The 26774-nt window shown below is 41.4% G+C and overlaps 1 protein-coding gene across 8 annotated transcripts in view; it reads right to left on the bottom strand.

The window, feature by feature from the left end:
* The window catches only part of PTK2 (protein tyrosine kinase 2), a 190030-nt gene that overhangs the window by 87913 nt on the left and 75343 nt on the right, over positions 1-26774 (bottom strand). For all 8 annotated transcript variants that reach the window (XM_066566803.1, XM_066566763.1, XM_066566754.1 and 5 more), the window contains 3 exons: positions 18625-18851; positions 6367-6533; positions 365-452 (listed from right to left, as the gene is read on the bottom strand). In XM_066566803.1, coding sequence (XP_066422900.1) covers positions 365-452; positions 6367-6533; positions 18625-18819 — 450 coding nt within the window. In that variant the 5' untranslated portion in view covers positions 18820-18851. The remainder of the gene's footprint in view (positions 1-364; positions 453-6366; positions 6534-18624; positions 18852-26774) is intronic.

Here is a 26774-nt window from a genome sequence, read left to right on the forward strand (position 1 = left end):
GGGAAAAGCATTTGATGGTTTGTAGTGAAATTGTCACTTACTTACACTTAAAAATAAAAATAAAGAAATTCATCAGTTTAATCAAGTGTGAATGAACTGTAAGAAGCCAGTGGAACAACAGTCAATTTTATCTGAGTTAGGACAATTATTACCTGCAGAATCACTTTGGTTTTAGAACATATTCCTCACCACTTCTCAAGCAGAAAGATGCCATGGGCTTTGTGCCCTTTCTGCCTTATATATGCAACCCTAAGTTTTTTCCATTTTTCTGCTTCTGCAGTAATATGCTACCCACATAAACAAATCCAGAGTTTTCTAAATTCAGCAAAATCAGCAAAAGACAGAGCAGAAGAACAGAACATACCTGCTGATAGAAAAAATTTAGAGTTGGTTTGTCCTCAGTGAACTGGTTTAAAAACCCTTTTGGCAAATACCGAATTCTCAATTCATACCTGGAAAGCAAGAAAAAGAGACTGTTGAGCAGAATTAAAATTTCCTCACAACATTCTTAAAAATACAAATAAACTCAAAATAAACTTAGAAGACTAATGGACAACTTCCTTTTTGATTACTCAAGAGTACTAAACTGGAATTTCTCTGTAAAAAACATTTCACAGAGATATTTACAAAGGACCTTTGTAACAGAAGCAAACTTAGAGCCTTGCTGCCTTCTCAGAGCTTCAGAGAGGACCAAGCACCAAGACTTGGAGCAGATCAGCTCCAGATCCATGGGAAGGGAGGCCCCAGCTAGGTGAGAACAGATGAGCTGCCAGAAGCCCTGACATGACCCCTGGCAACAGCTTTTATCTCTGCTTCTCACAAGCAGGGACTTAAAACACTGATCCTGCTGCTCCAGGAGTGACAAACAGTGTCACTCACCAGGGAGCCAAAGGAACAGGGCTCTGCTCCTTCTCTCATCTATGCTCCAATATTCACCCCCGGATTTTCCATAGGTTTTGAAGGGATTTCTCTGTAAAAAGGTTCTCTGCTCCCTTATCAAGACACATGCAAAGCTAAACAGTTTTGAACCTGACAGTCATATTTTTAAAGGTAATTCTACACTGGAAGTGAGGGAAATTCAGAATGAGCCTTGACCCACGACCTACACCAAATCTGTATCACTTCTCAAACCTTAACTTCTGCTTTCAGCCCCTAAATTTAGTAATATTTCTTGTCATAAACTTCTGCTTCCAATCCCTAAGTTTAGTATTATTGCTTGTCCTGTGGTAACAGCCTATGGTGTTTGACTCAGACTGTTTGCTTCCTCCTCTGACACATTCCTTCAATGAAAGTCTGATAATGAATGTCTCCATTCCCTGGGCTGTGCCAACACAGCATATCCTAACACACACTCTTAACAGTACTTCCCAAAGTAAGTATATTTAACAATCTGCTCATGATAAGAGCAAATATTACAACATTTCAATCAGTTGGTTTCAGCAGGACAAGAACTTCTTTTCAGCAAGTGATTTGGCTGCAATCAAGATTTAAGTGAGGATTTGGTAAAAAATTTACTAGAGGTAAGTGCTGCCTAGGTTTCCACTGCAAGTAGAACTTGCAATATCCTTATTTACATTGAAAATACACTGTCCTGTTAGAAACCATTAAAATAAGAAAAGATTTGGAAATTGTAAATACACTGTATACAAACAAAGAATACTAGAATGATGTCTTGTAGTATGACAAAATATTTCATAAGTCCTGTAGACAGAAAACATGTTGTTAAATTAAAGAATGAAATGCAGGAGGCTGAGGCCACCTGACAGAGAGTAGATTTACAGTGGATACAAGGGAGAAATATTTTACTCTAAATGTGGTGAGGCCCTGGGACAGAGAAGCTGTGGCTGCCCCACCCCTGGAAGTGTTCAAGGCCAGGTTGGATGGGGCTTGGAGCAACCTGGGATAGTGGAAGGTGTCCCTGCCCTGTCACTGGGTTGGACTCAGTGATCCTTAAATGTCCTTCTCAATCCAAACCATTCTGTGACACAAGGACACAGACACAGATAAACAAAAAAAGACTCCAAGTCACAGTTAAGACAAACTCTCACAGGTTACTCTCATATGTAAGGGAACATAGAATCACCTTCAATTGCTGATCAGCCTTTACATTTCATGATCCCCAGCAGGTAACTGGTTACTCACTAAAATTTAGGTGTCAGCCAAATTGTACCTGGAGGTGTTTATGTGTCAGGGAGAGAAGGCAGCACAAGCACACTGTCCAGAAAAGCAGAGCCTCTCCTGTTTTTTATTCTGCCATATCTACTAAAATCTACTGCTGAACACAACTGCAGAGATTGACATGGAATAAAACAAGTTTGTATAAAAGACTTCCTTCCTTTTTGAAGGGCTCTATAATCCAGTGCATTTTAGAATGACAGAATCATTAAGGTTGGAAAAGACCTTAAAGATCTTTAAGTCCAACCATCAACCCAGCACCATCACCATGCTCCCCACTAGACAGGGTCCTCAAGTGCCAAATCCACACTTGCTTTGGAACACTTTCAAGGATGGTTACTCCATTGCTTCCCTGGGCAGCCTGTTCCAGTGTTTGACAATCCCTTATATTGAGAATTTTTTTCTAATATCCAACCTAAATCTCTTCTGGAGCACAAATATGGTGAGAAACAGATGAGGAAGCAAAGGAAGGCTCAGGGGAGACCTTATCACTCTCTACAACTCCCTGACAGGAGAGTGTAGCTAGGGAGGGATCAGGCTCTTCTCCTAAGTAACAAGTGATAGGATGAGAGGAAACCATTTCAAGTTGCACCAGGAGAGGTTTAGACTGAATTATAGATCAGAAAATTGGACATTCAATATCAGAACAAATTTCTTCCTGGGCTGTCAGAGATTGGAAGAGGCTGCTTAGGAAAGTGGTGGCATCACATCCCTGGAGGGATTTAAAGGTAGGTGTGGCACTTGGGGACATGGTTTGTAGTGGCCTTGGCAGAGCTGGGTTAACTGTAGGGCTTGATGACCTTAGAGGTGTCTTCCAGCCCAAATGATTCTGTCATTCTAGGATGAAGAACACCATTACTCTCTGGGATTAAAAAAACCCCAAGAACCAAAAAAAGGAAACCAACAAACAGAGGAGATTCAACCTCTCTCCTTTACAGGGACATATCTTCTTAACTGATCAGCCATGAAAGTGCTGCTTCTTGCAACAGGATCTCATGAGAAAATCAGGTAAGGCAAAGCAGTTCAGCTGGGACAGTGACTGTGAGTGACCTTCATTAGCTATTTATAACCTCATCTCTGCCTGTGGGAATGAAGGAGCTGACTTCCAAAGGCCAACACAAGGATGGGCTCAATTTTCAATATTCTCTACACTGACTGGCTTTGAAATGCAGCCAACTGACAAGGCTGACATGTTCCTTTCTCACAAACCAGGTCTGCTCTCAGAGCAAACATTTCAGCTGATGATCACTCCCCTTATGTGTGATAAGTTATTCCTGGAAGATCACCACTGTGCTTCTGCTCTGGCCCTCCACTGGGGCTCAGAAGCACACACACACCTCACAAAGGTGGGCATCAGTAGAGCTCACAAGTTGTGCAGTGAGTGACCCATCCACAGCAGAGTGAACACCACTGAGCAGTTCTGGGAGCTTCCCTGTCAGTAACACTACCAGGGCAGCTGGTGGAGCCAAAAGAAAAAGGTTGATCCAACCCTTAACAACTTGTGCCACTGAAAAAAATAATCTTGCCAGTCCCAATCCTGCCTCCAGCAGGTTCTGATTCAGTTCACATCAACAGGAAAGTAACCAGAACAGAGAAGATGAGAACCAAAAGGGAAGGCAAAGGGGAAGTCTTGAGTTTAATGAACTGAACCAGCTCGCTGCAGGCTTATAGAAGTATTAGGGCTCACAGAAGGACAGGAAAAGGACTGGATAACTGGAAAGCAGAGAAGAGATAAGACAGAGTGCAGCAGGGAGAGGGACAGGTCTGTTATATCAACTTGGTCAACCCATTAAACCATCCCACAGGTGATCTGGCCCTGTATCTGTGCCAGGGCTTTTGTATCACAGCTACCAAAACTCACAGTCCAGGACTGCTGAGCACTGGGGTGGCTCCTACCTGTCAGAGCCACAGCATGGATGTCACCTGGTTACAGGGACCTGCTTCACAAACCCCACCTACAGAGCTAGGAGGTGTCTGCCCTGCGGGGAACAGAGTGCTCCAACACACACAACTTGTTATGTGAACTTCCTGGTATTTCTTTTGTGTGACACAAACACCAGCAAAAGGAACAGGGCTCTGGCACAGAGGGTTTTGTCAGAGGCACGAAGGAGAGCGGCTGTGCCTGCTGCTCAAGGCTCAGTATTAACACCAACCCTCATCATTTTGTGTATCTATGATTTAAGAGCCCACATCCTGCTAGCCCTGGCTCACCCAGCTGGGTGATGGATTTTACCCTGGTAACTTTTGTGTGCAACCTACTGACAATTCCTGTAACTTCTAGTACCTGGATTAGTCCAGAAGAATTCCAAGATGTAATTTCTGAACACTGAATACACAAACCTTTAATTTCGATGATAACGACAAAATAATCACGTGAGGTATTTGGTGGTTTGCTAACACTATAGGAAGCTTTTAATTTAAGAACAATTCCAAGACTACCTCCCCTTTAGTAATCTAAATATTTCTACAAGTACTGTCATATGATCTTAGACACTTTGTGTTTTGGCATTACAAATATGACAGCAGCATTTTGATTATGCACAGCAAATCTCTCTGGGTTTAAAAGGTATGTCAGGCTGCATGTATTTGATAACATACTAAATGACACTTGGAAAGGTATTGAATAATTTACACCTTATCATAGCTCTTTCATGAGCATTTTACACAATTCCTTTCCACAAGCTTCAAAACAATATCTAACTTTGGTTTTAAAACCAATTAAATGTGTTCTGCAATGTGTACCATGCAAGTTGCATTGCCTTATAAAAATGGAATTGACACTGGTACACAAGGTAACAAATTTCCACAGCATAAATTATTCACATCTCACCAACCACTTGATAACACCACTAATCACAGAAAGGATTCAAGAATCTCCTCCTTTCTAAAGTGTGATTTCCCAATATTATCAATGAAAAACTTCTTATGAGGGAAAATACCTGTGTAGTTTCCACAGAAACAATAAAATATAACATGCATAAAAGAGAATATGCAACATTCTTGAAACACAGGTTTTAGATATTCCTAAATTCTTTGAATTTGTGGAATTTGTTAAAATCGGGACCCTAAAGAGAATTTACAAACTGAATATTGCCAAATGAGACATCTGCTAGAATATAATAACTCCACTTGTGAGAAATTATTTACAATACTTCTGCAGAAGGTATGTGCATCCTTTAAAACAACCAGCAACTTCATCACAATTGTGGTTATGAGCATAAACCACAGAAAGAGATGCAGAACACCCCTGTAGTGAACAAGTAACCACATTAATCTATCCTTTGGTTTAATCTCTATTTGGTTTATTGGTATTTTACAACTCTGAGCTCCCCATTTTCTCTAGTAGACTATTGTGTCTTTCTGCAAATAAATTTAAGCTTCCTCTTGTCTTTCTACCAGGAAAGTGGACAGAGTTTCCTTCCTTCCTGTCCTGAGTGGGTATCACCAGCTTACCCTCCTAAAAAGCTAAAGAAACTTAGGTTATGCCACTTCTTTTAATCAACTAACCAGCAGCATGAAAAACCTCAGGAAATGTGCCCAGGCTATGAAAAACCCCCAAATTTCTGCAGTTATCTTTCTACTGTTCATTGCTCCTGGTTTAACTTGAGAAGATCACAGTCAGAAGGAAGGCAGATGCCACTTACTGCTATGGGTCTCGATATAAGAAAGTTTAACAACTGAGAGGTTTTTAAAAACAGAGGGATAAAATTATTTCTAACTGCATTTCACTCTTTTCAAATCACATTTCTCCTGCTCAGTCTATAAATAAGTACAACCAGTATTTAACAATATCCTTTTAGCTTTATTTAAATAACAAGATTCATCCTTTAAAACTACAGCCATGTGCTTATACCACAACTAGGAATACCATTCTTGTCCTAAAACTTTTAAGTATGACAAAACTTTCAGATTTCAGCACATATGACTAGGAGATCTCTGTTCCTATTTAATGCTTCCTCTAAATCCCAGGTTTCTCTTCAGTTTGCAGGAAACCCCCTATAACAACAAAAACCCCTTAAAGCAAACAAAACATTGCTCACAGCTTTTAGTGAGGAATTTGGTGAGTTTATTTCCCCCCATTCTACCAGCTCTATTCCACTACAAGATCTTAGTAAACTAAATCACAGAGTATTTTTTACAACAAGACAGGAAGACTTATATGACTGACATTTAACAGAGTTATATTCTTACTTCCATTCTTCTGGAGGGTGGGCTAGTTCAAATTTCTCTCTCACACTGGACACCCCCATGTCCAGGTGCAGCCAGTGAACTTCCTCAGACTGCAGGTGACTGAGCCGTAACCCATAGCAGGCCACATTCTTCACTTTCTGACTGTCCACAATCTTCTGAATAATGCCCTAAAACAGAGAAATACACACTCCTTACAAGCTGTAAAATACAATAATTTAAATACATATATTTTAATTTAAAATATTACCATGTAATACCAAAAAAAATACTAAGCAGCACATAGGTAGTGACTTTATAATTGCTGAAGCTTTACCAGCACAACTTCAGAAAACATCAGTAAATATGTTCCATGCATTTTATCAGATTCAGGCCAGTATTTCTTCTATGTAAAACAGAATAACATAAAAGCCAAAATTTCAAAAGCAGGTTTGTGGATGAAAGCAAGATGCATTAGTTCAAAAAGCCCACCAGCAGTCTTTAAAAGTCACTCTCCATCAAGAACCAGAAAATCATCTTGCACTTTCATCCTCTTCAATGCCCCAACAGCCAGGATTTCATAGGTCACACCACAGCCCCTTGGTTTCCTTCCCCCTCCTCCCCTGACTTATTTGAGATTCAGCAGAGATCTCTTATAAAACCAAGCAAGAGACAATTATTTAGGAACATTCTCAAACACAACAAATGTTGCTTGCCCCGAGGTAAATTTCAGATTTGAAGATCTCTTGCCCAAGAAAGGAACCTTTTACATAAACCTGTAGCAGATTGCCATGTCAGCCATCAGAAAGGTCTGGCATGCAGTAACTAAAAATCAAAAGTGTTAGTGGAGCAGGGATGAGCAACCTTTCAGGTGCAGCACGCCAGGCTGTCCTGCTCTCATCCTGATCAGGGAGCCAGCAGGAGCTCTGCTGCCTCCTCACAATCCTGTCCAAGGGAAGGCAGCAGATCCCTGCTGCAGGAGCTCAGAGCTCAGCAGGAGCCAGGGCTGTGGCTGCTCCCAGACTCTTCTCTCAGGCATTCACAAGCCTCTGATTCTGTGCCTGGAATGGTCTGAAAATTTCTTACTGAAAACACTCATACTGGTACACACACACACAGATGAATGCAGAGATGCACAAGTGATTCTTGCTCAGAATTCCAACAAAACCTCAGCACATAACCAGTGGAAGTTCTACAGGAGCCAGAGGTGACCTTCTGGAGTGAGTTAGGTGAGAGGGTTTTCTATAGGATGGTGTTGGCAGCCTGGAGAAAAGGAGGATCAGGGGAGCATTACTGCTCTCCTCAAGTCCCTGACAGGAAGGTGAAGCCAGGTGGGGGTCAGACTCTTTTCCCAGGGAACAAGGGACAGGATGAGAGGAAATGGCCCCAAGCTGCACCAAGGGAGGTTTAGATTGGATATTAGGAACAATTTCTTCACTGAAAGGGTAAAAGCCTTGGAACTGGCTGGCCTGTGGAAGTAGTGGAGTCATCATGCCTTGAAGTGTTCAAAAACCATGTGGATGTGGCACTTGAGGACATTGTTTAGTGGTGAACTTGGTCGAGGTGCTGGGCTCATAGCTGGATCTGATGACCTAAGCAGTCTTTCCCAAACTAAATGACTCTGTGATTGCTTCCCAAAATTTATTGTTTTATACCCCAAAGAAAATGTTTAAAACCCTGATTCTGCAAATTATGCAAGCAGAAAACTAACTGCAAAAAAAGAACTAAGAAAGCACTAAATCTGAATAGAGGGGGAAGATGACACATGTAGGAGTGGAATCATGCTGTTGGTGAGGTGATATCAAGCTGTTAAATCAGCTCACACATCTCTTCAAACTGCAACCTTTAAATAATCTCTCAGAAGCAACACAGTGCACAGAGAAATGTAAAACAAAATTCTTTCAAGCCTACAGGAAGGAAACACAAGCCATGTTTAGTAAGCTCATGGAGACTGAGAAAGAAGAGGTTCCATCAAGCCCAGTAGGACCCTGTGTCCAAGAGCAGCAATGTGAGCACCCTCAGAAGCATCTTTTTAGTTCAGAGCCTACAGTGCCCCAAATTTCCCTTGTCTCCCATGCCCTGGGGTTGGACACAGGGCAAAGTGGATGGCGAGCCCAGACCTGAAGGACGATGGACAGCAGCAAAGCAAACAGGAGGCTTGCAGAGGCTGGTACTGTGTGGGAGGGAAACTTCACAACACTGTGGGCAAATCCAAGCTTTCAAGCAGCTGGCAGCACCACAGACTCACCAGCCACAGCCTGTCTCGACAGCCAGAAGGTGCCTGAGCTGCTGGGAACAAAGGTCTGATGCAAAGGAGCAGCTCCCCGCAGGCACCTCGGGAAAACAACTCAAGGAGGAAGCAGAGAGGCCACAGATGGGTGCCAGGGATGAGGCAATGCCAGGCAAGCACAAGGGAACACTTCCCCCAAGTGCTCTCCTAACCTCAGCCTATTTTTATCCCAGTGGATTTCCCAAGCCAAGCATTGTTTCTGTCATTCATCAGCCTACAGTGAAACTCTTCCAATTACTCATCCTGTCTCCTCTTAAAGCAATTCACTTTTTGCAGCCTTCCCCAGCAATTCCAAAGGTCTATTATCAGGTCAGTGAACAGGTTTTAAATCTGCATTTAATGTAAATTGTTTAAGTTTGTTTCTTGCCTGCATTTGAGGCTCTTTGTATCAGAAACTACAAAGGAGAGCAGTTGCCTGTATCCCTGGAAACACTCACCACCACCAAGTACTCTCAGAAGTGACAGAGGCATATTTAACCTCTTCTTCACCCAAAGGACAAGCTCTGCTTAGTTAGTAAAGCCTAACATTTTAGCAGGCAAGCTCTCATCCAAAGGGAATGGTGCCAGTTTTTCTCTATGCAAACAGAAGAGACTCACTCATTTTCATCCCTTCCTGCACCCTGCACAGAGCATGCAGCAAACAGCATTACATTTTTGAAATCCGTCCCTCCCCCCATCTCTGACACTGCCAGTTGATAATGAAAATGGAGGTCCGTGTTCTCAGATGATAGTTATGCCTGCTGTGATAAGAAATGGCTTTGGAAAGGAAAAAATTATGGTAAAATTATCTATGACCATGAACTACTGAGACAACTGCTGCATAAGGCTCAGCTGAAAGCATTAGTGCTTACTCAGGAAAGAATCAAGATGGACATCTCAGAGCCTCTCTAGTCTTCAGGCTGGGATTTCAAAAGGACTGAAGAAGTCAGGTGGCCTAATTCCCAGCAAAATCAAGCAAGATTTTAAGCCTTTTTTGTATCATCAATCAAATCTAAAGCCATCCCAGAATGTAAAATCAAAAATAAGACATATTTTCTGATTTATGTAAGAAGGGTGAGGTATGTAGTGAGGTAGTTGTTGTCAGCCCAAGAAAATAATTAGCAACAATTAGTACATGCTGCAACTAAAGAAAAAGCACAAACACTAGGGAGACAGCAGAACAGGTGCACAGGAGGTCAAGTGCAAGTGTTGGAATATATATTCCAACAAGCCATGTATTGTCAGGAAGGAAGAAGTGGTGCTTTATATGAAACAAACACATTGAGTGCTTCTCTTTGCTGTGGTTTAGGAAAGCTGCAAAGCTCATTCCAGGTGCTATCAACTCACAGTCAGAACCAAACACTGGAGAAATAAGGAAACGTGGTGATTTAGACACCCAAAATGGCTGGTTTGCAGTCTCTAGTAAAACATTTATTTGCTTATATAATTTTTTATTAATAAACCAGAGGAATTGAATTCTAAATCATTCAGAGCCACACATTTAGTCCCATCAGGAGAACCCAGCACAGAACAGGGAGCCTCATCCAGCCCCAGGGACTTGCCCAGCCCTGGCTGCTCTTTATAAACATTCCAAGATTAATCCCCAAGGCTTGCACTGGCACTGCAGCCAGCATCAGATCAGTGCATTTAACTCCCATCAGTAGTAAATAACATGTTCACTCTCCTCAGGTCCTGGGCAAGCTCCACAGAGCCAGTGGAGACTCCTGGAGTGTCCAACAAAGCCACTGCCATCACTCCAGGATGGGTGACAGCCTCTGTGAGGAGCCCTGCCAAAGCAGCCTGATGTTCTGTGTGGCACTGATGAGAATGTTTAATCAGAAGTTTCCAGACAAACAACTTAACTGCTTAACCACTGCACAATAGCAACTACAGCATCCTGCTGAGACATGTCACCACAATCCTTCAGCTGGAAGCACAGCCAAGGAAATCTGAAATCTCTCCAGACTCTACTGCAACCAGCAGCTCAGGAAACTCCTCAGATGGATTGCTGAGTGGAAAAAAACCAGGTAAGGACCATCAGTTTCATCCTGGACCTCAAACTCCTGACCTCAAATTAATACTTGTTAGAGGGCTTGACTCCAACAAAAACCTACTCCAGAATGAGATTTCACTTTGGGTACAGGGGATCCATCCCTACATGAATATAAATTCCTATGAGGAGTTCTCATGTGTCTGTGAGCAGCTCCCTACAACTGCAAGGCAGTCACACAATCATCTGCCACTTGAATGTGGTTTACTGTAATCACATTGATTTTAATTAAGTTTCTGAAGCTGACATTTACATTCTGAACATAAAATAGACTAGTACAGCTGAGCAAGAGACAGTGAGAAGCCTTCAGAGGAATGTCTTATCAATAACAGGCAAGGGATAGGTGACCTTTCATTCCCTTTACCCCAGAGAGAAGAAGAAAAAGGTAGAAACCTGGATAGCAAATTTTCCTACAGGTAGAAACCAGGATAGCACTCATTTTTACTCATTTGTCTAAAGAAACAGATATGCATCACAGCTAATTAAAAAAATAGATTAATATTTGCCCTAAATTAGGAGAATGTGCCCAAAATTAGAATTTACAGTACAGCATATTTAGGAGAATGTTGAAAAATCAAGACAGACCAGAGAAAGGCCGAAGGGCACACAGTACCCTTGGCTCTCCCAGTATATATCAATAATACTTTGCTTCTGTAAATGAGTCAAAATGAATTGATTGCTTGTAATTTAACAAGACTGATGTGCTACTATGAATAAATTGAAGATAGAATCATATACTCCCAGTGTGACTACAAACCTAATTTCCTTATTTAGTTGGAAGGACAAAGTTTCTTGCACCAGAAAAGGTCTTTAAGTAGCAACTCTGACATAGGCACAGCGTGGTAATGTTTGTGCAGCACTTCAAATATGTCAAACACTATTTATATATCAAGTATTGTAACTCCTGATGACAGATTTATATGGGGGGCTTAAATGAAAAGCTGAACAAAAATAAATGGCAAAGGTCTGATGAAAATTAACTTATCATTTCCATACAAGAGAACTATAGAATGTGCCCACTACACCAAAATCTGGGCTGTCCTCTGATAACACTGTGTCTGACAGTCAAAGCACAAAGCCCACGTTCCTCTTTTTCTCATTCCTGTGCTTATCCAGCAAGCAGATTTGTGTATCATATGATAAACAAGACTAGAAACTGATGAGGCTGCACAAGAACTCTGCCCCTGAAGCCCAACAAATTCATACTGAAAGCACAGCCTGCCCTGCTGGCCAGGATCCTGTCACCATTCCAGCACAGAGACACCTCAGCCCAAGCAACACATCCACCCAAATGCCTCAGAGCCTTTCACATTCAACCATGCTCACATCTGTCATCCCAGATACCTCTGCACACCCACACAGAATTCCACAAGGAACCTTCCAAGCACACACTGACAGCACTGACAGAGCAGAGCTGGTACAGCCCTGCTTTCCAGTCTTCTTGGATTAATCAGCACTTTTCTGATCCTACTGCACACTTCCCAAATTAATGCAATGCTGTTTTAAAAGCTGACAATAAATTTAGTTTTCCAGAAGCTTAACATTCAAAGGAGTGTGGGCAGCAGGGTGAGGGAGGGGATTCTGCCCCTCTGTCCCCTCTGGTGAGCCCCCACCTGCAGAGCTGCATCCAACCCTGGGGGCCCAACACAAGAAGGACATGGAGCTCTTGGAGCAGGTCCAGAGGAGGCCACCAAGACCATCAGAGAGATGGAGCAGCTCCCCCATGGAGCCTGGCTGAGAGAGCTGGGGCTGCTAAGCCTGGAGAAGAGAAGCTCCAGGGAGGACTTGGAGCCCCTTCCAGTGCCCAAAGGGGCTCCAAGAGAGCTGGAGGGGGACTTTTTGCAAGGGTATGAAGTGACAGGATACAGGCAAATGGCTTTAAATAGAAAGAGAGTAGGTTCAGGTTAGATATCATGAAGAAGTTTTTTTTACAATGAGGGGGTAAAACACTGGACCAGGCTGCCCAGGGATGTGGTGGATGCCCCAACCCCAGAAACACTCAAGGTCAGATTAGACTGGGCTCTGAGCAACCTGATCTAGTTGAGAATGTCCCTGCTCATTGCAGCAGGGCTGGAATAGGCAACCTTGAACTGTCCTTTCTAACCCAGATTTTTCTGTGATTCTATATTTCACTACTCCCTATCCTCAGATGCTCTGGCAAAGTCAAAGAGCCCCCTTGGATCCAGTTTTTGTACAGTTAAACACTGATGCAGGACGTTGACTTGAAGCCATCTACAGATCCAGATGTTTTCAGAAAAATGTCAAAGGGCTATTGAGATTAGATTTAAAATGTTATTTTGCATGTGTGTCTTATCTGAGGGTATCAAGGGTATTTTGCACAAGTAAAACAGGCATTCCAAAGCCCAAGGGTACTTTTGTCTTAGTATGCTGATTATCACTACACCATACACCTTTTTGTTTACATTTCAAGATTTGTAATTTTGAATTCTTGCCACTTTTCTCAGGTTCTCAGAAGGGAGGCACCTACAAAATAACAATTCAACCATGCCTTGTTATCTGGTACAATTCATGCAGGCACACAGCAGCGAAAAGTAAAGAAAAAAGGTAAATCACACCCATTTTCTAGCTCTTATACTAGACCAGAAATGATTTTATACATTTTTTACACACATCTATTTGATGTTTGAATCACTGCACTCCAGTCTGCTTCTATACATCAAATAATTCCCCTGCCTCAAAGCACATATATCACTGTGCACACGCAGAAATGAGATTTGAATATGCAACCATTGCTGTAAAGAGCTGACTTCACCAAAAATACTAATCCAGCTTTGACTCCTGCCAGCACTAACAGTCTCTTTCCACAGAGCTTTGTGTGACCAAGCTGCTCCCCAATACTAAATCTAGTAGAAATCTATTTTAGAAAAGAAACCCAGTAGATAAAAACTCATCCAATTAATATATTTGCATCTCCTCTACAGACTGCAGTAGAAACACCAGAGCAGCTCCACCCCATGCCCATTCTCTTACAACTCTTCAAGCTTCTGGCTTGGGAGGAACTGAACAGCAATAAAGCACATCTGGCCATTCCCCAGTTGGGTAGCAGTGAGTTCAGGATCAGTATTGTGTAGCCCAGATCTGCTCCAGAGTAGCTACAGTAGATGTCTGGCACCTTTTGTCCAGATATTGGCTCTAAATAACACGGGTTTGAAAAAGAGGGAGACTTGGAGGTGAGTGGGTGGAATCACATCTGGAACTGAGGTTGGACTGACAAGCCTCTTGCCCTTTTTCAGAACAGGCAATATCCTTCTTGGGAAATGTTTGGAAACCAGGAATGCTGCTGAGGATGACAAGGGATGTTCATCAATAAGGCTTTAATACTCTGTCCCCTCGGTGCCAGCATAAACAGGCATTTCCTTTCTCCCCCAGCCTTCTCAGCTGTGTCAGTCTGCAAGACAATGCAGCTAACAAGATTACAGAACTGATCTGGATTTAAAACAACAGCAAAACAATCACTCATTTAAACTTGGATTGAATTTGCCAAAACAGTCACACCACCTGTGCCAGCACAGCTAGGGTGGCAGCATGACAAAACAAACAGCAAGAAGGAGCTGGCCCAGCTGCCAATGAAACTCGTGTCTTAACCAGGATGACATTTGAATTGCAGACCTTTGCACTACAGGATCTTTCCATTCCTCCGCCACAAACTGGATCTCCACTCAAACATTCTGCTCTCTTGCACCAATAGGTGAAAGTGCAGCATGGATGGAATGGGAGAGGCAAACAGGAAAGAAGATGCAACACACAGGAACACAGTAACAGCTGAATTAACTGCTTAGTGAAGACCCAACTGAAAGTGCTTCAGCCCTTCCCCTAAAGCACTCAGCTTAAAGAACAGCCCAGAATACACAACCTTCCAACCTGCACGTGTGCCTTCTACCTGGGAGGAGCAGGGTTTTGCAGGTGGGCAGGGAAGCTGATGAATTTGCTCTGGTCTTTTTGCAAATGGGAGAGGATGGGATGTAGCCAATGCTCCTTGCATTTAGGGTTTTTTAAAGTTAGATAACATCCTTCCCCTTAGCTAATGTACTTTTTAAATTCAGCTTTTTGAGTTCTTATTCTGTCAACATTAAGGAAGCTGACATTTTAAGGTGGTACTGCATAGAAAAGGAAGAAAAGGACATTTGAATTGTGAACAGGTTAAGAGAACCCCAAACATTACTTTTATTTGTTCAAGAGCTCTAACCATGCTTCTCTTCAACTACAAAAATAAGGACTAATCTGACAGGTGAAAAGTTTTAATTCTATCTCTATCCAGCTTAGGTTTTAGACAGCATAACAAAATTTAAAGAAAAAAAACCTTTCTGATAATCAAGGTACAACACATGTCTGGCAACAACCTGGTTTGAGATTTGTGTTTGTTATTTCCACATAAATAATGTCTTTACTTCTCACAACTAGTAGTAAAAATCACAGACAAACTTTAAAGGCTAGGAGTTTTAAAAAAGGTGTAATTGATGCAAGCTGGGCACCTTTGAGGTGGAAAAGGAGACTGTACAGAAGATCTGCACCTCATCAAAAGTCACCTGTAAGGACTCTCACAAGGTTTCCCAATGATCATTTTCTAAAAATCCCAGACCTTCTCCACCCATTCAATCTGCTACATGCAGTGCAGTCTTTTTTTTTCTTTTTCCTTAATTATGGTTACAATTCTGCTTCAACCACATCTGAAAACCGAGGTGATTTTCTCCTAAGTGCTGATCAAGACCCAGTGGCAGTGCTGACTTTCAGGGTGCACTTGAGACCAAAAAGTTCCATCTCAGCAACACCCACCTTCTCACATGCCACACCTGAGGCTGTGAGCAGGGCAGAGAATGCCCTGCATTCCCTCCAAGCCTGAAGCCTGGAAATCCCTTTGTGCACAAGCACCCAGACACCACATCCAAACAAGCCATACCAAGATAAACAAGGAAGATAAACAACTTTTCTTCCCCTGGCAAATGTTTGGCTGAGTCTGCATACACATTCACAGGAGGAGACCACTGTTTGCACATTCATAAAAGCCTTTTCTTTCTTTTGGAAATGAAGCATGTCTTTAGTATAACACCAAAGAAAAAGAGGGTAATGAGAGCATGCCAGTTCTTTGAAATCCAAGAAAGCAGTTCCCAGAATTGAGAAGCTGCTCTTGCATCCACTGCAGAGCACAGCCTTCATCCCTCTGAGGAAACAGCAGTCTTTGAGGGACTAAATCCATCCAGAATAAGCAGAGGTCCACAGGCCAAAGTTCTGCTCAAAGCAAAGCCTACGTGCAGCAGCCGTACTGCTGTCTTGGTGAAAGATATTTTAAACAAACAGCAAGGAAATCACAGCCCAGCCTTTTAAAGGACTCCTACAGAAAGCTGATCTCTGTTCATATGAGCTTAACCACCCGAGTTTTAATGAAAAGTGTTTCCCTTCATGACCAAGGAATTTTGTAGAAGGTATACAGCTAAATCACTGTTTCTACTCTATACTCTAGGATATTCTATCTTTTTTTATGTCCTTTTTTTTTGGGAGGAAAAGACCTTTTTATTGCTGCTTTGACTGTCAAACACATCCTTCATTCACAAAGGCAAACTGCACTTTGTTAGAAACAGAAGATGTTAGGAACCACAAATCAGGAAAGAAAATTCCAACTTTTCCTGGGTACATTCCATAAAGTCCTCTGGCTTTAGCAGCAGAAACACCTTTAATTGGCTCACCTGGAGATTTCTGACCAAGTCTGACTCCTAACAATGGAAATGCACCCCAAATACTGGAAATGTTTCCCAGCAGCTGTGCTGACCAGGGAGCAGCCTTGGAAGACCTTATTTCTTTTCCTTTTAATTGCAGAGCTGTCCCAAAGACATTCACCTTTGAATATTCCTTCAGAGCTCCTTGGAAACAAACCCAGCTCCAGTCTCCTCCCTCAGGCTGTAATTCAGAAGAAATGGCAGAGTCTCCTCCACAAAAGGAGGCATAAAAACCTTACAGGCTATTTTAATCTTAAATTATTCAGCTTGGTCGACCAGCAGTCATTCCAATGGAATGTAGGCTTGTACTCCAACAAGGGTTTACTGTTTCTAAAATAAATGTCATGGTAATACATCAGTGCTAGACCTTTACTACCTGCACATTCACATTCAACAGTCACTGTCCCAGTTGAACAAAATAACAAAAGAAGGACATTTGCTAAAAGAAGGAAGTTGAACAGCCACCCATCAGAACAATACAAAAATCCCATTCTTTTTGGAAACATCCATCCAATTAAAAGTATATGTAAAAATTAAAAATTAAGGCAAGCATCAAGTAACTGCTGCATGCCTGTTCTTTTGATCCTGTTTTTATTAAAAATGGCACATTCTTGCTTTTAAAAACAATATATAACTGCCAACTGAACTCAGCACTAAATTTCTTAGCAACTCCAAGTTTTGTATCCTTAAAGTCCATAACCACAGGTATTCCTGAGCTGGAAAAAAACAGATTTAATATCTGCTTTTGTTTTCCAGGGTTTTACATACTTCTCTAGAAAGACAGCCTCCATTTCAAGTACCACATTAAGAGCCCTGGACATTTATCCACAGGAGAGGTTTGCAAGGTTAAAAATGTACTGAGACATAGTTTTCCTCCTCTTGTACCTAGTAATGCACTTTATGAAACAAATCAATCAGATTAGAGATAGCAAACCATTAATACTTAAGTCAGGGAGCAAAAACATTTCAAGTGGCACCCAAAAAAACTTAACTCCACATGAAAAAAAATATGCAGCTGATGATAATGGTTCCTATTGCTGAACCTCTGATCTGTCCACTCACTACATTATCCCCAAACACAGACAGGAGCTTATTGAATTGACAAGAGACAGCATCACCAATGAAAATCCCTGGATTTCACAGATCTGTGCTCAAGACCACAAGACCTCCCCCACTGAGGAATGCTCTTGGGCCTTTGCACATGCAGCCATGCTAGGAAATAAACAGTGGGAAAGGGAGATAAACATTCAAAACTCTTCATGTTTTTTTATTAATTTCATTTTCTTTTGCACAAAGGAAAATTAATAGAGGACAGGAGGAGAAAATAAGTCTCCTTCACTCCATGACAACTCCCTCTCTCCAGCAGAATCTTTGCAGCGGAATTTGAAGAACTGTTGGAAGGAAGGAGCAGATGGGGACCTGCTTCCACAGCAAGTACCTCACAGCAGAAAACAACCCCACACACCACCTACCACCCCTGCAAGATTCTGCTCTTGGAGGATGACTAAAAAACAAGCAAACCACAAAAGCATTTGACATGCTAAACTAGGCTTAGTTACAGTTTAGATACCACAAAACCTCAAAAATTTAAAGGATAAATGCAGAAAAGGTAAGATCTCAGCATTAGAGAAGATGTAAGTTCACAATAAAGTGTTCTCATGCATATAATAACATTTCCACAGAACTCTTAAGATTACAGATACTTATTCTTGAAAAAGTCACAGCTTTGGGGGTTTTTCCATAGATAAACTGAAGAACAATATTTTAAAAATACAAGCAGCAGGTGACTAGCAGGGGGAGAGGATGGACAGACTGTCTGGGGGGAAAAACAGGGACTCTTCAGAGCTCCACTTTCCCCCCACTACAGGAGAATAAGTGTCCAAACAGTATTTCTTTCCCTAAGTGATGTACACATTATATTTAAACATTTTAAGCATGTAAATACACACATCTTACAATTAAACACATTCATTTCTTATAATTTCTTTTAAATCATGCAAAATGTCATTTAAAGTCACTTTCATCCCTGCCCTCATTCCTGCCTCGATGTGGTACCACACAGGTTGGTACCACTTAAAATTCCTGAATTTACTCAAAATATACAACAGGTCAAGATTATTTTAAAACAAACCATGAAACTTTTGTGTTTGTTTGCTTCCCATTTTTACCTCCCATTTTTGAAGATAACACTTCACCTAAGGATGGCATAGGAATGCTGAAAAGGGACTCACTCGGACATCAGTGGCGTCTCCATGCCGGATATTGCTGGCCCACGTGGTCGGCTCACTGTTGATTTCAAAGTAGTGGAAAACCTTCAGGACTCGTTCCATGGCCCCTGGGGAACGTTCCATGCCAGTACTGAGGTGAGTCTTTGCACCTGAACTTGGGGTGTGATTCAAGTTTGGGTCAAGGTAAGCTGCTGCCATGGTTTTGCTAGATGCTAGGTATCTGTCATATTCTAGGGAAAGGGGAAAAAAGAAAGGAATTAATTTTAGTTATGCATGAATCTTATACTTCTTCATACAAAGCATTTACCAGAAAATCATGAAAATTCACTTCCTTTTTGGAAAGCAACTAAAATATTTATGTTTGTATCTACAAACATAAAAACCTACCCAGACGACCACCAGATAAACTGAAAGCCCCTTGGAGCAAGTGATCTGAATTTGAACACCACAATTATTTACAGAAGTGGTATCTTTAGCAAAACCTCTTCCATTTGTTTCTCAGTGACTCAACCCAGGTCCCTGACAAAGTCTTCAACACCAAATACCAGCTTTCAGTTCAAAGTTTTCATCCCTAGAATCTGCCAAGTCTGGTCCTACAACAAGCTTCTAAAGAGGGATAAGGAAACCCCAGCACTGAACTGGAGGCTCTCCACTAAGAAGCCACACACCAACACCAGGCTCTCCTGTTTCAAGGCTAAAACAATGAAATCTTCACTCCTTTTGTGCCAGTTTGGGAACCAGTGGCACACAAAACCATCCAGATCTAAGTTCATTATTTAGTGAGGAACCATTTAGATCACAGCTATCCCCCTCTCAGCAATTCCTGAACAAGTGGCTAAGTTTTATCTTCCACCAGCCTGATTTCAAAATCTGATGGCAAAAAGCACAGTGGTATGAGTCTGCATGTCAAAGGAGAAAGAAGAAAATTGCCTCTTGGCTACTGCTCCTAATTAGTCAGCCACAAGCAGATGGTGTCTGAGAAATCAATGCAGTCCAAGAGAAAAAGAGCAAAGAGCACCTCCTCCGTGCCTGCCAGCCCAGAGCATCATTCCAGTCTGCTGGCTGCAGAGAGCAAAGGACTGCAGGGCTCTGCTCCAGGCCTTGGACAAGTGCACAGAGCTTTCCCTACCCCCTCCTCCTCACAGGGAGGCAGTTTTGAAAATGTGAAGTTAAAAATAAACTAAACTTGATCTTTTTGGCAAAGTGCTCTGAACGCCTTGCTGGTAGTAAACTGAATGTCTGAGCCCTGGTTCACCTCACTGAGAGGCACAAGAGAGACCCCCCTGCTCCCAGCTGAGCTCCTGTAATGCCTGGCTGCCCCTCAGAGCTTCAGCCATCATCACCCTGTCACCTGCCATGGTGCTCTGTGACCTGCCCAAAAACTGGCTCAGAAAACTATCGGGGGAAAAAAAATCAAAACCAAAACCCAGGTGATTTGGTTTTCAGAACTGGCTTAATTCCATGCCTGGAGCTGCTGGAAGACAAGAGAAGAGAAGAGGAAGAGAAGAGGAAGAGAAGAGGAAGAGGAAGAGGAAGAGGAAGAGGAAGAGGAGAGAAGAGAAGAGAAGAGAAAGAGAAGAGAAAGAGAAGAGAAAGAGAAGAGAAAGAGAAGAGGAAGAGAAAGAGAAGAGAAAGAGAAGAGAAAGAGAAGAGAAAGAGAAGAGAAAGAGAAGAGAAAGAGAAGAGAAAGAGAAGAGAAAGAGAAGAGAAAGAGAAGAGAAAGAGAAGAGAAAGAGAAGAGAAAGAGAAGAGAAAAGAAAGAGAAGAGAAAGAGAAGAGAAAGAGAAGAGAAGAGAAAGAGAAGAGAAAGAGAAGAGAAGAGAAGAGAAGAGAAGAGAAGAGAAGAGAAGAGAAGAGAAGAGAAGAGAAGAGAAGAGAAGAGAAGAGAAGAGAAGAGAGAAAAGAGAAGAGTGAAAAGAGAAAAGAGAAAAAAGAGAAAAGAGAAAAGAGAAAAGAGAAAAGAGAAAAGAGAAAAGAGAAAAGAGAAAAGAGAAAAGAGAAAAGAGAAAAGAGAAAAAAGAGAAAAAAGAGAAGAGAAGCAGCCAGGGTGAGGGAGAGCATCTCCCCTCCAGCAGCAGCTGTGACAACACCAGCCACGGTCAAAACACACCATGAGCTCAGCTAACAGGAATTAGCACCAGCAATATCAGTGCTTGAAATCTTCAGATTGCAGATAACATTTGTGAGGCTAAAACCTGACTGGAAGTCTTAAGCATCAATGAAATTCAGACCCACCTGATAGAGAAGCAACGACAGCCCATCTGGGCAGGATGTCTTTACTTCTTGAATAAATGGCTGAATTGCATTCATCCAAGGGAAAGGTAGGAACTTACACTGGACAGATAAAAGGCCTCTAATGTCCTGCCCTCAGGGAAGATGGTAAGAGAAGCCAAGGAGAAGCTTCTCCCAACACTCCCCCAGTGTCTGACCCTTGAGGGACTTCTCCCACCTGCCAGAGCTTCCCATCTCTGTGAAAACTCAAGAAACCACTACTGCTTCATTGTTCCTCTTTTCTGGCCATCAATACAAAGGAATTAAGCCAACCTTAGACTCACATTAAAGCCTCTCCTCCACTTCTCATGAACAGACACAGATCTGAAAATGACAGCAGCCCCGTAGCAACTCTTTGTCTTCTCACCAAAGGAGTCCATGAGCTGTTTTCACACAAACATTGACTTTAAAGCTGAAACAGGCACCAAAATCTCCCCTCTGGCACACTAACACCAAGACAAGACTGTACAAGCTCCAAACTGCAGGACTCCTTTCCTGTAGGGTTAAAATAGCCATTGCTAAACCCCAAAGGTCCTCAGGGTAGGGAGTTTCACCAGGACAAATTCAGGCAGATGAAGCCCAACTTCCAACTGTTTGGAATGAAATTATCCAACTGTTTAGAGTGAAATTGCAGTTTTCAGGCTCAGACAAAGGCCACTGACCTTGTGCAGGATGCTCTGCATCCTTCAGAAGAACCCACCCTACCTCAAGGTCACTGGTGAAACTGCTGAGCTTTATTTAAAGTTTACATAAGCAGACAGCAGTGAGAATTGCTACAACACAAAGCAAAAATGAGTCATTTCTTCACAGAGAACCAACAGAATGCCTGCTTTACTTTATTAATTCACCACACTCCAGCCACTTAATACACATATTCATCAGGTTTTATGTGGCTGAAGAACAGCTATCAAGGGAGGAAAGCTATTGGGGAAACACCAAACCAAGCATTTAGATGTCTAGCCATAGGCTTAAATATGGACAATCTTCACCCCTTGGGAGCAGCAAACAGGAAAGCAATGCAAGACTCCAGTACCTACACACTGAAGTGCTTTACAAGGTGTCATTTCAATGGACAGGCAAAACACTATTATAATGTTTCCATATTCATCAAAATGTGGAATTAGACATCAGACTGACAGTACTGGGTATGGGGTCAGTTTTCACAAGGTTATATTTCACAGAGGTTTTTCTAAGTAAAACAACCCCCTCCACAAAATTAGAATAGCAGTTTTCCTTCAGAATTTGATCATCACTTCTTTTAAAAAGCCCAACATTTACTTTATGAAGCACCAAAGCAGCAATAAATCTGATAGCTCCAGGTATAGAAACACATGCCATATCTCTGGTTATGGACCTATTAACATTCCCATTAAAACCAGCCCCTGGGTTTAAGCTTGTAATGTGACTGTAAAACTCTGCCCCAGGCCAGAACTTTGTAAAACACAGCTGCTGTTAAACAACTATTTTACAAGAGCTGCCGGTTGTTTTACGATACAAAGAAAGCTCAGATACCAACACCACGATGCTTATTTGGGCTGTTCTAAATTCAAACCAGACTGGTGAGTAATGCTGCAATTACACATCTCAGTTTAAATGAGCAGCTTTAATCCTCTTGGTATTAAATAGACAGGTAGTGTGTGCTACCATGGGCCAGAAACAAGCTACAGTCAACTACAGGAAGGCAGATTTAGATTGCATATAAATCAGAAATTTTGGACAGAGCAACCTGGTCTAGTGGAAGGAGCTCTTGATCATGGCAGGGAAGGTGGAACTAGATGATCTTCAAGATCTTTCCAAACCAAAACCATTCCATGATTCTAGTATTTAATTCTACTGTATTTTATTAGATCTTGTGGTGTAAAAAGCTAATGGTGTAAAGTCAAGCATGGTCAAATTTCTTTGTATGCAAGGCTCTGTGCCAGCATCCCTTAGAGCTTCCAAGAGGAAAGACTATTGTTCTCCCAGGGCTTGCACTTCAGAGAAATCCCTGTGATTTCTCAGTAATGTCAAGGACTATTCCAAAACTGGGGGAGGAGCAAAGCAAACCAGCCCTGGTGATACTGAGTGGCTCTGCTGAGATGCTGCTGTTGTACCCAACACAAGATGTATTATTGCTGAGATGGTTTTCTTTACTGTGGTGGGAGTAGCTGAGATTTAGGCAAGTTGAATCGGTCTAGAAGTCATTTCCTCTCAATGTGACTCCTGACACATTCCCACATTTACTGATTATATCAGAAACAAAGTCAGTGTTATGACTTCCAGTAGCACAATCAAAGTTCTAAGTCACGTTTCACTATGAGCTTTGAGTACTCAGAAATTAAATCATTTCCACTAATGAGACAGTCAAAAGTCATTAAAAAATATTTAAATCAATTAACTGCAAATTGGTTAATAAAGTGATAGTAGAGTCATCTCATAAGGAAAATTGTTTCAATGCAAATAATGTCTTCAACATCAGCAGTTTGATAATAAAAAATAATTAAAAAAATAAACAACACTTTCTCTTATTAGTGTTGGCTGATGGCCAACAGAGCTAACAAGTTCATGTTACAAGGAACCAAGCTGTAATTATTCACATTATTCACACTGTGACTCCACGTTGTCCTTTGTAGATACCATGAAATCTTATTATTCTTTAACCTTCACATTCTGATCCCCATCTTAGGCTTGAAGGCATTGACATCTACGAGCTGAAGCCCTTTCCAGGTGGCATTTCTGCAAAATAACTTGGCCCATCTAAATTCAAACCTATACAAATCTGAAAGAATCTATAAAATGTATTAGAAAAGTTAAGAATCTAAAGAAGTTCAGTAAGGATTCAGAGTTCATTTTGTTCTCTGGTGCTGGTGTAATAATGCTTCTGCAAGACTTAAAATACTTTCAAATATTACTTAATTATTAAAGTAAATAAAAGATTAGATTTAGATTGCTTGCACCTTTGATAAAAAACACTGCTTTACTGGACAGACTGACTGGAAATCAGCTTTCCAGAGAACCTGGATGTCTTGGTGGACAATAAGCCAACCACAAGCCAGCAAAATGTCCTTGCAACCACCAGGCTCCTGGGCTTTGTTACCATCCTGACAAGAGAGACATGGACATTATGGAGACAGTGCAATGAAGGACCACAAAAACAGGTCAGGAATTTGAGTGTCTGTCACACAAGGAAGGGCTTAAAGAAATGGGATGGTTTGGCCTGGGGAAGAAAAGCTCAGGGGGATTTTCCAAATGTGTATAAATACAGTAAAGATGGAGCCAGACTGCTCCCTATGGTGCCAAGTGAGGACATGAAGCAATGGGCATGAAGGGACAAAACAGGAATTGCCATTTTAAGTATTAGGAGAAGGTTTTTGCACTACACAGGGGCTGAACACTGCAACAGGTTGCCCAGAGGTTGTGGAATCTCCATCTGTGTGTATTCAAATCACAGCTGGACACAGTCCTGAGCAACCTGCTGTAGGCTGATCCTGCTCTGAGCAGAGGCAGAGGAGGATAAATCTCCACAGGTGCCTTGCAACATCTGAAATTTTGTTGTTTGGCAATAAAAACCAAATTAAGGACTTATTTCACACTCTAAAATTATAAATTATCCAGAATACATCTCACATCAGAGAGTAAACATCTCGTGCATTTCAAGCTCAATCCATTTTCACAGCTTGTATTAAATCCTGCTGGAAATCACCTTGCAAATATTAACTTGACTATCTCAACCTCACAGACAGGAAAAGTGTAAAGTACAATTTTAACTAGGATCCCCATGTCAAAGCCTGTATTTTTGGGGCCTGTTTTAAGAGTCAGCACATTGCTGACTTTTGGTATTCCATCACCTGATACAAACACATCCACAGCAGAGAAGCAGCAAAGGTGCCAGGTGCGTGACAAGTTCTTTTTGCATTTCCTTGATGTCAACATCTTGTTACACATTTAAGGATGAAACCTGGAGAAAACCATTAGGTTTGTGATTTCAAATTAGGGATGGATGCAGAAAGAAAGGAGAAGGGCTATTTTTTCCTTTTATCATCACTTTAGCCTTCAAAGACATTCAGTAATTTCAGCTATTTCCATAAGTCACGTTGAATGTCCCTGTTTGTTCCCTGCTGAGTTTATTTTTCTTGTACTTCTTCTTTCAGCTAATGCTGATGTTCAAAAGCAGAAGAAAAATGGAGCAATCCTTTGTTCCACTTCACCCTGCCTTTCAGCTACGTTCACTGGTTTTGGTAATATTTGCTATGACTACATCCAAAAAGACATTTATTTATTTATTTATTTATTTATTTTTCTCTTCCAGTCTCTTTTTAATCCCTTCCTGGTCACTGCTTTCTCCCTACTCCTCCAAATTTATGTATTTTTAAGTGTAGTATTTTTAGCCAAAAGCATTTACCAAGGCTCTCAGATCAAAGTATAAAGCCAGACACATTAAAACAATTTTAAAATCAAGTTCTTAGCACCTACTTTGGCCTACATCATCTCACAAAGTACTTCACTGTATCAGTATGAAATAAAAAACCAGTACTGGCAATTCCATTTTTTTCCCCTCAGGGAATATTGCCTGAACAGTTACTAAATCTATGTCTCAATACAGTTGAAAGATAATACAGACCAAAGTCAAAACAAGTTTAGCAATACAAATTGCCAATATGGGAACATTTATTTCAATTATAATAATGTTTTAGGAGATTAAACATTCAAGGAAGCATGAAGGAGGAATACAGACACAGCATGAACTATAAGACCCACATGAAGTGAAGCAATATGACAATCCTGGGCCTGTAAATGTAAGACAAGTATAACTCACTAAAAATCAATAATAAACAAAGTATAAATAAATTAATGTATCACCTAAATTAAATTAAACCATGGCATATTCCCTGTACAGCTGCTATGGTCAAAGGCTGCTGAAAAACTCAGAGTGGATTTTGCTGAGGGCCAAAGAATTCTGAACTCTGAGTGCATTTTGCTGAGTGCTGTTACTGGGGTAGCTGCACCTTGGGATGAAGGGACTGAGAAAGCTTCAGGGGACAGACCAATGGTTAAACATTTGTCCTGACAAGCAGCAATTTTCCAAATGTCCCAAAAAGTCTTGTGCTCATCCACCCTGCATTCAAAACACCACCCATCCTTCTCACTAAAAATCCCACAGGATTAAGTCCTAATGTACCTTTAAATACTCAGTTTAACCCAATTTTATTGTAACATTACATAATCTGTGCTATCAGCTATTCCCTTTGGAGTTAGCACCATTTTCTATTTTTAATATTAAAAAATTAAATAGTGAGGAAACATCAGTTGTGCTGGGAATACAAGAAAATCAATGTCTGTACAAGCTTTAATTAGAACACAGTATCCAGTTAGATACTTGCCTAATTTCTCAACAGCACTCTGAACTTTCACTGTGGTCCCTTGGCACCACTGAAATTCAAATAAACACTAATCTCCCCTTAAATTTTCTGTTGCTTGCTTCTAGCAAGCTCTAGAGAATTAGAGGGGTGCACTTTTATTTCAAAAGGCACCAGAGAAACGAGCAAGTAACAACTGTGCAATTTTAAAATGAAGATTTAAATTAATTTCTGTGTATTTTGAAGCTGCACTGCTTGTTGGCAGCAGCCCTTCCTACAAATATTGAAATAAGAGACTGAAGGAATGAATTCAAATAATCTTTTCTAACACTCCTGTCTGAAACACTGCTCCAAGGAGGACCCATAGAGCCCAGCTCTTCTTCCAAACAGCTTTAGAAGCAAATACAAGCAGGGAGAGTTTACTGTCCTTCTTGAATGGTAAAAGCTAATGAGAATTGGTGATGATGTAAGTGTGCTTCCAAAATTAAAAACCAGAACTCCCTGAAACTAGAGGCAGCAGAGGAGAGCAATGAGGTATCCCAGCTC

This window comes from Molothrus aeneus, chromosome 1 (genome assembly GCF_037042795.1).
Source record: "Molothrus aeneus isolate 106 chromosome 1, BPBGC_Maene_1.0, whole genome shotgun sequence".
Taxonomy (NCBI): domain Eukaryota; kingdom Metazoa; phylum Chordata; class Aves; order Passeriformes; family Icteridae; genus Molothrus; species Molothrus aeneus.